Source organism: Diceros bicornis, chromosome 27, assembly GCF_020826845.1.
Source record: "Diceros bicornis minor isolate mBicDic1 chromosome 27, mDicBic1.mat.cur, whole genome shotgun sequence".
Taxonomy (NCBI): Eukaryota; Metazoa; Chordata; class Mammalia; order Perissodactyla; family Rhinocerotidae; genus Diceros; species Diceros bicornis.
Genome location: NC_080766.1, coordinates 46,026,936 through 46,039,271, shown reverse-complemented (window position 1 = coordinate 46,039,271; position 12,336 = coordinate 46,026,936). Strand labels below are relative to the sequence as shown.

Below are 12,336 nucleotides of genomic sequence, written 5' to 3'. Positions count from 1 at the left end.
GAAATCACCTAATGACACATTTCTCAGAACATGTCCCCATCATTAAGCAACGAATGACTGTATAGCAAAACCCTAACCCCCAATGTGACTGTATTTGGAGATACGGGCTTTAAAGAAGTAATTAAGGTTAAATGAAGTCATAAAGCTAAAGCCCTGATCCAATAGGATTAGTGTCCTTGCAAGACGACACGCCAGAGAGCTCCCTCTCTCCCCACCATGGGAGGACACATCGAGAAGGCAGCCCTCTGCAAGTCAGGAAGAGGGCCCTCACCAGGCACCAAATTCACTGGCACCTTGATGTTGGACTTCCCAGCCTCCAGAAATAAATTCCTGCAAATAACATTCCTGAGAAATAAGTTCCTATTGTTTAAGCCACCCAGCCTATAGTATTTTGTTAGGGCAGCCTGACCAGACTAAGACAGAGACTTTTAACCCTCCCTCTTAGTAGCTGATAGAATAAGCAGACAAAAATATCAGTCAAGGGGGCCAGCCCAGTGGCGCAAGTGGTTAAGTGCGCACGTTCCGCTGTGGCGGCCCGGGGTTCGCTGGTTCGGATCCCGGGTGCGCACTGACGCACCGCTTATTAAGCCATGCTGTGGCGGCGTCCCATATAAAGTAGAGGAAGATGGGCATGGATGTTAGCCCAGGGCCAGTCTTCCTCAGCAAAAAAGGGGAGGATTGGCATTGGATGTTAGCTCAGGGCTGGTCCTCCTCACAAAAATCAGTCAAGATCCAACTATCCAAATAACACAATTAACAAACTTGACCTAAATGATATATTTAGAGCTCTGCACTCAGAGTAGAATACAAATTCTTTTCAAGTACATACGCATACAACTGACACATGCTGAGTCACAAAACAAGATCAAGAGATTTAAAAGGCTTGAAATCACTCAGTTTGTTCTCTGACAAGAGTGAAATTAAGCTCGAGATCAATAAGAATAGATTACTAGAAAATCCCACTTTTTGAAAGTAAGCCACACACTTCTAAATAATCTATGGTACAACAGAAGAAATCACAACAGAAATTAGAAAATATTTGAAACTGCGTGATACTGAAAATATATCAAAATATGTTGTTGCAGCTAAAGCAGTTCTAGAGGAAAATTCAGTTTTGATTCATATATTAGAAAAGGAAAAAGCTTGGAAATCGATGATCTAAGCTTCTACTTCTTGGGGAAAATAAATCTCAACCCCTCCCTCCCATCAATGACAAAATCAATTCCAGGGGGAGTACTGATCTAAGTGCAAAAGATAAACAATATAAGCTGTAAAAGAGAATATAGTAGAATATCTTTATGATCTTGGAATAGGCACAGTTTCTTAAATAGGACACAAAAAATGCTAAACCTGAAAGAAAAATGATGTCAAATTGGACAACATAAAACTTAAGAATTTCTGTTTATCAAAATACTCTACAGAGAGTGAAAAACAAGCTACAGGTTAGAAGACACACACAAAATAAATATATGTTAAAGGACTCCTAGCCAGATTATATCAAGAATCCCTGCAAGATTAATTAGAAACAGACAAACAACCTTAATAGCAAAATGGGCACAAAACTTGAAGAAGCACTCCCAAAGCAGGCCAGCCAATGACCAGGGAACACAGGAAGCTGCGTCAGCCACCAGGGAAATGCACAGAATCCATACGCCCACCAGAAGGGTAGAATGAAAACACAGACGACAGTGGGTGTGCAGCGCTGATGATGAGGATGTGAAGCACTGCGACCTCACGCACTGCTGGAAGAGACAGAAGGTTCTTCAACTTGAAAAACTGGTCATTTCTAATAAAGCTGACTCCTCGGTATATACCCAACAGAAATGTGTACATACCTACGTGAATGAAAACACACATACAGAAATGTTCACATTCACACCAATCAAAACAGCTGGACCCTGGAAACAACCCAACTTCACCAACAGTGGAATAAGACACATAAATTGTGCAACATTCAAACAGTGGACTACCCAGCAATGAGAAGGCAACACACTACACAACTCATGGATGAAGCTCCCAAACATACGTGCACTGAAGAAGGCAGACATGAGAGCACTTAGACCCTACGGACTGCCAGACAGAGCACCAGAGACTGGGCGGCTCAAACAACAGAAGTTTATTTCTCACAGTCTGGAGACTGGAAGGCCAACACCAAGGCCCCGGCCCACGCGGTGTCTGCTTCGAGCCCACTTCCTGGTTCACAGACAGCCACTCTTGCTGTGTCCTCTAGTGGCAGAAGGGGCAGGACACTCGCTGGGGTCTCTTTTATGAGGGCACTACTCCTATTCACAGGGGCTCCATCTCATGAACTAACCTCCTCCCAAACGCCCCACCTCCTAACACCATCACCTTGGGAGTTAGGTTCCAACATATGAATTTTGGGAGGACACAAACATTCAGTCCATAGCAAACACACAATGTATAACTCCATTCATACAATGTTCAGCACCAGGCAAAAGCAATCTATAGTGTCAGAAGTCAGGCATCACCTTCAGGAGCGGTACTGAGTGGAAGGGGTACTTGGGGCCTCCCGGGTGTTGAAAGGTCTTGTCAGAGCACTGGTTACACATGTGTCCACTTGGTGAAATTTCATCCATCTGTATACTCATGACTTACGCTGTTTGGAGTTTATACTTTATATTTCAATAGAAAGCTAACTAAAAATCAAAACAATACACACACAAAAAAGTAGACAGCACGGAAGTTTCTTCATAATAGATGAGAAAAGTTACAATGTGATGCATATAGTATGAGCTCTGCTTGTAAAAACTAATGTATATGCATAGAAATAGGATATACACCAACATTCATTTAAAAATATTTATTGAGCATGTACTATATCCAACACGTAATTTACCTGGAAGACATCGCTACAACTGTACTATCCCATGCAGAGCCCCATCGCATGCATTGCCACCTCCACATCCTGCACGGCTTTGTGCGACCCCAGGCTCCGCATGCTGAGTGGATGAAGCAAGGGCAGGAAGGAACCATTAACACAGGACGCATCAACAGTCACTTCACAGGGGTACAAGGCTGATGTGTGTGTCCTACGAGTTGAGAACTAAACTAGCTCAGGAACACCATGCCACCAACTCACCCACAGGTCAGCACTGTGGACACCACTGGTGGACACCTGGAAACAGAACCTACTTCTAGAGGACAGACACGGGCAGGGACAGTGGCGAGGGCAGTTCTCGCTGAGCCCATGCACATCTGTCTGTGGGGGACCCTGACGATGGCCTGGAGCCCACAGATAAGGGTGTTACAACCTTCCAGGCGAGCGAGAGTTCACGGGCCTTCACAGGAATGTGCATTCACATCAGGTGCGTCTTCATTCACTCATGTTCACTCCTCCAATACATGCACTGCTTCCCAGAGAACATCAGCTGTCATCTCCAGATTGGAAAGACTTTTTCTCCAACCTGAAAAGGACAAAGAAAACAAATCAATCAAATAAGAAATTGTTTCAGTTTGATTAACATGCAGTATTTCCTAACAATAATTTACTACTGGACAAGAGAATGGCATTCAGGTGCAGAATCTTTTTTTAAATGACAAACATCTAAACTTCTAACATAAAATTATCATAAAGTAAAGCACAAAGCAGGTATTAAAAAACAAGGGAAACCACTGACTGTTCTCTCTTCTCTCCTACATTAACCCTGAGTCTTGAAGAAGGGAATCCATTTCTCAGCAGCCTCAGGCCCCCGCCCGGATGCACTGTTTCCTCATGGGAACGACGGCTCTTCCGTCCTCAAATCACTGCTCCAGTGAGAACCTGACTCCCACACCACACACCTACACGACACACTGCTGAAGGCACCACGGCGTGTGGAAGGCTGAGCAGTGGCTCAGCCCTCCGCCCCTTCCCTCCACCTGGGGCCCCTGGACGTGCAGAAGGGGCAGCCCCCTGGCTGGTGTGGGTCTCTGCTCTCACTGACTAGCTGTGTCAGAGGACATGACTTGCCTTCCTGCACCTCTTTCCTGCTCTGTAAAAAACAGCACCCACTCCCCAGCCCAAGGATTAGAAAAATGACGCCGATGAGGTGTGGCCGAGGGGTCTGGCTGGGGTGGGAACGAGTGTCCACCACTGCGTCACCACAGACCTGTCTCCCAGGACCAGCACCACTGCATATGACTTTACAGCTAAATATCTTACCTTCTGTGACGTGGGGTCTTGTGTGGAAGTGACGGACCAGCTCAGAGCAACAGACATGTGTCTCCTCCACACTGGGTTTCTCTGCAACACAACGGAGCCTGTGACCACGTCTCCCCTGTGGACGGAGACGGGCTCATCCATCATGAACAGCACCTGCTTCCAGTGGGTGGTGCTGCAAGACAGGGAGCGCGGCGTCACCTGGCGCTGGCTCCTCTCCGGGAGCCCGACTTCTCAGGTTCACCTTGGACGCACCCCAGTCCTGTGAGCCAGATGGGACGGCGGAGTCGTCACAACAAGGCCGACTCCAGACAGCCCAGTGAGGACGCGGCTCCTGGACCCTTTTCAGGCTCCAGACAGGGCGAGGGCAGCTCACCCTGGTGGCCCAGAGGGCGCATGGCCAGACACAGGGTCCCCATGTGGTGCCCATTCCCCAGGCCCCTCACACAGTCAACCCAGCCGCCGTGTCCTCGCACAGTGGGCATCCACCCCGAGCCAGCCTGCCCCCTTCTCTAAGCCACTGATGCCCGAGGTTCTGGTTCCTGCAGTTAAAGCAGGAATTACACTGATGAAATCATGTCCCAAAAAGTCCTTCTTCTCTGAAAGTTAGGATGAATGTGGGCAAGAGAACTGTGACATTTGGGGGAAACAGTTACCCTCTGGGATTCCTGAAGCTCTGCAGGCTCTGACGCCCAGAGGTGCCCACACTCTCCTCCACCCAGCGCACCTGGCGTGGGCCCCGTGGTCACGCCCAGCAGCGAGGCGCGGCAGCCTCCCCCTCCGCGTCTCTCACATCCTCCCCGACTCGAGGCCACTCCTCCTCAACCGCCGCGGCCCCTCACTGAGCGTGTCTTCGGGCTCTGCACCCCGCCTGCTCCCCACCCACCACCCCTGACATGACCCCACAGCAGACGCTCAAGTGGAAACCCACCCAAGCACACCACTGTTCACTGCTGGTTTCTAGGGCTCCTGCCCTCATCTGGGGACAGCTCACAACTGTGCCGCTGGCTCTGGAAGGGGGACTGGCCGGAGTCCCAGCGCAGCCGTCTCCACAGGACGCTCCGGGCAAACAGCCCCTCGGCCTGCTCTCCTTTCACAAAGGGACCGCTGGGGTCCTTCCAGGCCCAGATGCCACGGCCAGCACCTAGCCCGGGCGTGTCTGCCACCCCCTCCCCGATGCCCTGCTCACTTCCCCCGACTGCCATGTCTGAGGAGCGTCTCGAGGGCAGGTGCTGAGAAGGGCAATGAGAGCCCCTAAATGAAGGCGGTGTCTCCACAGGGCTGCTGGTCCCGCACCACAGAAACGTCAGCTCCCCCCGCGTGTGAGCAAGCACACAACCACAAAACGTTACCACACAAAAACTGTCTCAAGAAACATTTGCCTTCCCCAAAGAGTCTGAGCAAAAGCCCCTAGGGTTCTGTCGACTGTTTTGGTGTGAGACTATAAAAGGCTGTGGCAACCTTTAGGGCAACTGAGAAAAGACGAAGCCTGCTCCTCCCGCAGCCCTGTGTCTGTCATCCAGGGGGTCCGGGAGCAGCCCCCGGAAGCCCGATACAGGGGTGAGTGGGGGCGCACACCCCAGACTCACCTGCACACAAGCGTGTCCCAGCGCCCACCCACCACCCACACACCCTGGCTCCAGGCCGCAGCTCCCCGCCCAGGGGTCAGCCTGGTCTGGAGATTTTAGGTCAACTTTTGACATTACTGGATCTTCATTTCAGGACCCTGTCATGCTTTCTGTCACACCAAAAACTTAAGGCAAATCGTTCACACTCCTCCAAGAGCCGCTGTGTTCGCACGACCACCCACCGAGGGAGGGGAGCAGCACTCACGGATGGAAGGGTCCCGTGCTCAGCACCAGCTGCGGCTCGTCCTCCTCCAGGTTCTGAAACCAGACGCTGAACCAGGCTGTGAACCCGTGCAGAGTGCCAGCTTTCTGGATATCAAAGCACAGTTCGCCCTTCATTGTCTGTGTTCAAGCAAACAAATAAGAAAACCCAGTGGGTTCCACAGGCACGCGACACGACGCCGCCTCGGCTCTCAGTGAGTGAGAATGAGCAACTCTGTCCTCTGCGGGCCACATTTCACAAATCCCACAACACTGTGCTGAACGAAGCAGCATACCATCTATTTCAGTAACTATGAAACAACTCTATAACTTGCTAGTTTAGCTGAATACATTAAAAACCACATGAAATTCCTCCTGGGGAAAGTAAATATTAAAACTTGCATCGTGAATTCAAAGGCTGCAGATAATCAGAAAAGGTTTCAAGCAATGTGGGCCTCATCTTCCTAATTTTCTACCCCCAAATTCACGCAGAAAACTTGCTCTTCTCAATTCTTCGCATAGTTACAGGCTGGGTCTCCTCAACGCCAAAACTGACTCAAGCTTCAAAAGCTCTGTTCTCGGGTAGTCCTGCCCATCTAAGTTCCAGAGGGGGGTTCAGGGACCTGCTCCTCTGCCTCAGGGCCACCCTTAAAATGGTCACATCCTGAATCCACACGCGCCACCTCGTGGCAAAAGAGGTAAATAAAAGAAAGAATTTTAAGAATTTTGTCATAGATGGCTAAAAAAACCTTAAAAATTTTTTGATTCAAATTCCATGATGAAATTAGATATAATTTATGTGAATATGAAGATTCTGAGAATATTAAACATAAATCTAAAAATAATTCAAGATGTTAAAGAGGTTAACTACGGAGAAAATAACGTAAAAACATAAAAGACAAAATTAGAACATTAAAAAAAAAAGACTGGGAAAATCCACAGCAAAAAGTTAGCAAATTTGTACATCTGTATGACAAGTTTCTCACGTGCACGCAGCAGTTATTTAATGTGAGAAGGAAGCAGTCATCTTTTCTCACCTCTAGATCAGCAATCTGCACAGTTCGCATGTCCAGCTGTAATATAGTGCACGGCTCAGAGAGACAGTCTTCTGGTTTCAAAATGTGGTTATACTTGGGCTTCGAAAAAAACTCCTTAATTGCTAAGGATCTGGGGAAAAGGTGAGAGTAATTGCTCAAATGCGTTTACCAACATCTCAGGTTTGACACACACATGTGTGACATCGTGCTTTCTCACTTCTGTATCAGCAGGAATTCTAAACCACTGTCTACGGCCTGAGGGGAGACGCGGGGCTGCCGAGGGCCCAACTCTAACGGCCCCAGGGCCCTGTGTCCCCCCTCCCTGCTGCCAGCCTGGGCTCCACACAGCCTTCTGGAGCCTCTGCCGGAGGTGTGAGCAACAGGGCACCTCCCTTTGTCCTATTCATGGGGTCTGAACACATAGAAACCAACGTGCTCCATGTACCTAGAAGACAGGGGAGCCCCAGTGTGTTCTCGGTTTTAGAATCTATTTCATTTCAAAATACCTCTCAGGGATCTTCTATTACACAGCAAATAAAAAAGATATTCCTGCGTGAGTCACTCTGTAATAAGTAAACGTAGTAAATCAGCAGGACTGAAGGTGCCCACCTGAGCCCGACCCTCAGGAGAAACCCTTGTGCTGTCTCGACAAAAATTAAGCACAGAGACAGACGCGGGGCCTCCTGCAGGGGCGCTTTGCCTGTCAGCCCCCCATTTCACCAGCTGAACCCCGTGCTTGCCAGAAGGTAATCCATTATTTACCACAGAAATGTTTCAAAAATTAAGCATGGCAGTAACTTCAGAAATAGCAAATAAAAGTAAACGTTTTAATAAAGATTCCACTGTATGTACATATTTTTAATATTTTTTGATGATAAAAATAATTATGCATTTATAAAGAATTTGGAAAATATAGAAAAGCATAAAGAAAAAATTTAAATCCGCCACACTCCTGCAGTAGCATTTTGATGTACTGACTTTTCTCCCCACAGACATATGTACATGTACACATATTTGTGCAAAACAGGAGTCATTCTGTATAAATGGTGTGTGTCTTCCCTGTTTTGCTCTCTCTTAACACTAATATCATTAGACATTCTTAAAAACACTCGGTTTTTTTTTAAACAGTGGCACAATACTCTATCAGACAGATATAAAGCATTTTAACCAGGCTTCTATGGAGAGCCATGGTCCAGCCAGGCCATGACCCTGTGATGCACATTCTCAGCCAGAGGCTCTGATGGTGGTGGGGTGGACCTGCCCTATAAAGTCCCCACACCCACAGCTCTGGGCAGACAGTGTTCTGTCCTATTCACCTGCAACTCATGCAGCACGGACTCTATTTTAATTTAATCTTCACTCATCTAGTGGGCAAAAATGGCATTCATTTTAATTACTAATGATGTTGCAATTTTTTTCAAATATTTATTGGTAATTTTATTTAGTTTTCGTGACTCGCCTGTTCTGTGACTTGGCTATAATTTCATTTGGGTATTCATCTTTTTCGAATTGACTTTTTTTTGTGTGTGTGTGTGTGAGGCAGATCAGCCCTGAGCCAACATCCATGCCAATTCTCCTCTTTTTTTTTTTGGCTGAGGAAGACCGGCACTGAGCTAACATCTATTGCCAATCCTCCTCCTTTTTTTCTCCAAAGCCCCAGTAGATAGCTGTATGTCATAGCTGCACATCCTTCTAGTTGCTGTATGTGGGACACCCCCTCAGCATGGCTGGACAAGCGGTGCATGGGTGCGCGCCCGGGATCTGAACCTGAGCCACCAGTAGCGGAGTGTGCGCACTGAACCGCTAAACCAAGGGGCCGGCCCCCTCTAATTGACTCTTAAGATCTGTCAGCTAGTAACTTTCTCTAAGTATGTAGTCATTGCCTTTTTTAATTACATTTTTGCTGTTTTCTGACACATAGATTCTGTCCATCTTTATAAAATGAAGTCCAGCACCTCTCTGTTTCTGTTGACTTTCTTTCCGTCGAGAACCTGACACACAGGCCCCCAAAGATTCCTGTAGTTGATGCAGATCTTTTAACACAAAACTCTTAAATCCACATGGAATTAAATTTTAATAATGTATGGTGTGAGAGAAGAAAAGAACTTTCTCCAAGGGGCTAAACAACTGTCCCAGAATAATCTGCTGCCCTGGCCCTCACTCCACCTCACTCCCTCTTCCACACAGCGACGCCTGCTCCCGCCTCCAGACCTATTCTGCTCTTTTCTGGTCACAGGACCACATGGCTTCAATCACTCTGACTACTGGGGACGCTGATGCCCGGCAGCATGAGAACCTCCTCACTGCTCTTCTCAGAACCTTCCCAGCCCTTCCTACCCACTGTTTCCTGGATGAACTACAGGACAGCTCTGTCAGGGACCTTCACCCCACCCCCTCAGGGATTTGGGTGGAGGATACCATGACAACACGTTAACTGGGGAAGTTTCATAGCTTTATGTTACTATTTTCTCTTTTTTAAAACTTTTCAATAAAAAACAAAAAGGCCCAGAGGCCCCGTCCCGCAGCTGACTCCCCATCTGGGTGTCTCACAGGCGTCCAGGCTCATCTGGTCCTCACTGCACGAACCGAAGTTTCTTGCAGCTTCTGACAAAAAAGGCCCTTCCCTACCTTCCAGGGCCGATGCTGGGTCTCTGCCTAATTCTCACGGTACCCTCAGAAGAGGAAGCAGCCCACTTATGTCACCACTCTTTTCAGAAAAGGCAACATTAGAAATGTAAAGGCCTTATCAGGAAATCATTTTATGTTAGAACCTGAAGCTTAACTCAACAAGTGTGTCTGCATGTTAAAAATCAGGAAATCAACTACTTTGGAGAATTGCTTTCTTTGCAAAATGCAAGGAACAACTTCACTAATACATTTTCTGATGCTTACTAAAAATTTAGAGCTTTTAGTGGGAAAGCACATTTGTGTTTTAACGGCCCACACATTTACACCAGCCTCATTTTGAAACATGACCTTATTTTTCCCATTATATTGGGGAACTCACACTGCAAAAGACATTTCAATTCCCATCACATCTGTTGCCAGTTTGAAGGCGTTAAAGGCAATGTGCAAAATTCTCAGGCACATGAGTCAACTTAGATTATTTGTGGCATGCTCTGCAACAGAATACAGAGGTTCTGTGTCTTAGAAAGCCTGCAGTCCGCACGCCCGGAGCCCCATGCAGTGCCTGGATGCGCCCCAACCGCAGCCACTCACTTGAGGGCGCCGAGGTTGAACTCGTAGGCATTGTCCCAGAAGAGGACCTTGCTGCTGTAGTCTCTGTCCGCACTGCAGGGCACCAGGTGCAGCGCAGCCGTGGTCGGCCAGATGACCCCATCCTCCTTCAGCCACACGTCCCGGGCGTACAAGATGGACTCAATCATGAACTCAAACTGCACGGGAGGGAGACACACAGGAGACACGGTGACTGAGGCCCGAGTCTGCAAAGACCTCCCTGGCTGCATTCAGACAGTCTGGGATCTTTCTAAGTGTCACCCTCAAAGAGTATTACCGGCCAGGGTAAGCGCTGCCCAGCCAACGTCCTGGAGGATTCACCTTGTACCCACATATCAGGGGTCACCGATTCCTGCCAGCCTGGATTTATGCATCAAGTCACGTTATAATTCATAATTGGCACACGGCTGAAGGTCGGGAGAAACCTTGAGTCTCGCCCCACCTCGGTCACTCAGGAGTTAGCTGCTAATACATTTTTAAGAGCCCTTAAGTGCTACACGGTTTTAACTGTCAAACAAGATCAATTTGTTCTGGGGTATTCTCCAAATTTTCACAACCCTTTAAGTTGACTGAAATCACTTTCTAAAAACATGAAACATCAAATCAGGAGTGCCACAGAGGTTCACGTCCATTAAGTCAGAAGAGCGGCCAAATGCCCCCCCCCCCCCCGGTGCTCAGAACACCCCAGCACAGGGGGCACGTGCCCTCTAGGACTGAGGACATGGGACGTTAACAGCCCCGAGAGGCCAGGCTGTGTGTCTGAACCAGAAGGCGTGCCAGGGAGCAGGGCAGAAGCCAGAGGCCCTGCATCCTGTAGCTGATGGGAAGCCACAGACGGGTTTTGTTTTTCTTAAATAACCTCAGGCAGGTTTTATTACAGAAGTAATACATGTTCAGTATGGAAAAATTTAGAAAAGCACAAACAAAAATAAAAACCATGAGTAAACCTAGCACCCAGAAGGAACCACTGTCATCACTCGGCAGTTTATCTTCAAGGATTTTTCTTTACACACACACAAATATACACACGTGAAAACTATGTACGTATAATTCTTCATGTTATTTCTTAAATTATCATACAGTAAATTGGTTACAGTCTATGAATTTTAACACTTACATAGATCTGTGTAACCACAACCACAATCAGGATACAGAACAGCTCTGCTACCCAAAAACACTCCTCATGCTATCCTTTTGTGGTCACATCCTCGATCTGGTCTCCATCCCTGCGGTTTTGTCTTTTTGAGAATGTCATATAAATGGAATCATACAGTACATAATCTTTTGAGACTGGCTTCTTTTACTCACAATACCAACTTTTTCGTATACTAAAAAGTTCTGTTCTGTGCTTCCTATCCTGTTCATCTATCTTTTCTTGTAACAATATCACACTTTTTAATTACTCTATATAATTTTAATTACTCCAGTATAACGTTTTTGGGGTTTGTCCATGTCATCCATGTAGCAAGAGTTCATTCTGCTTTGTTGCTCACTAGTCTTCCATCATGTGGACGTACCACAGCTGTTTATCCACAGTTGTTTATCACCTGTTGAAGGACAGTTGGGTGGTTTCAGTTTTTTGGCAATTATAATTAGAGCTAGTATAAAATTTACGTACAGATTTCCGTGTGAACATAGCCTGCATTTCTCCAGTGTAAATACTCAGGAGTATAATTGCTGGGTCATATGGTAAGTGTACCTCTAACTTTATAAAAAATAGCCTGACTGTTTTCCAGAATGGCTACACGATTACATATTCCCACCATTATGAGTTTTAGTTGACCCACATCCCTGCCAGCACTGGGCAATATTGTATTTTTAAAAATTCTAGCCATTTCAATAGGTGTGTAGTTATATCTCATTACGGTTTTAATTTGTATTTCCCTGATGGCTAATAATGTTGACTGTCTTTTCATGTGCTTATTTGTCACCCATATATCCACTTGGTGAAGCATCTGTTCAAGTCTTCTGCCCATTTTTCAATTAGGTTTTTTTCTTCCTGTTGAATTTTGAGAGTTCTTTGTATATTCAAGATACACAATGGATACGTGATTTGCAAATATTTTCTGCTAAT

General features: G+C 46.9%; 1 protein-coding gene across 7 annotated transcripts in view; it reads right to left on the bottom strand.

Annotated features, from left to right (window-relative positions):
• Positions 1 to 2,806: 2,806 nt before the first annotated feature.
• The window catches only part of PRMT2 (protein arginine methyltransferase 2), a 31,577-nt gene continuing 22,047 nt past the window's right edge, over positions 2,807 to 12,336 (bottom strand). For 4 of the 7 annotated variants that reach the window (XM_058523353.1, XM_058523352.1, XM_058523355.1 and 1 more), the window contains 5 exons: positions 10,245 to 10,420; positions 7,026 to 7,155; positions 5,993 to 6,129; positions 4,163 to 4,334; positions 2,807 to 3,425 (listed from right to left, as the gene is read on the bottom strand). In XM_058523353.1, coding sequence (XP_058379336.1) covers positions 3,393 to 3,425; positions 4,163 to 4,334; positions 5,993 to 6,129; positions 7,026 to 7,155; positions 10,245 to 10,420 — 648 coding nt within the window. In that variant the 3' untranslated portion in view covers positions 2,807 to 3,392. Of the gene's footprint in view, positions 3,426 to 4,162; positions 4,335 to 5,992; positions 6,130 to 7,025; positions 7,156 to 10,244; positions 10,421 to 10,979; positions 11,810 to 12,336 lie in introns of those variants that run through there. The other 3 variants (XM_058523356.1, XM_058523358.1, XM_058523360.1) reach the window with 3 other exon arrangements.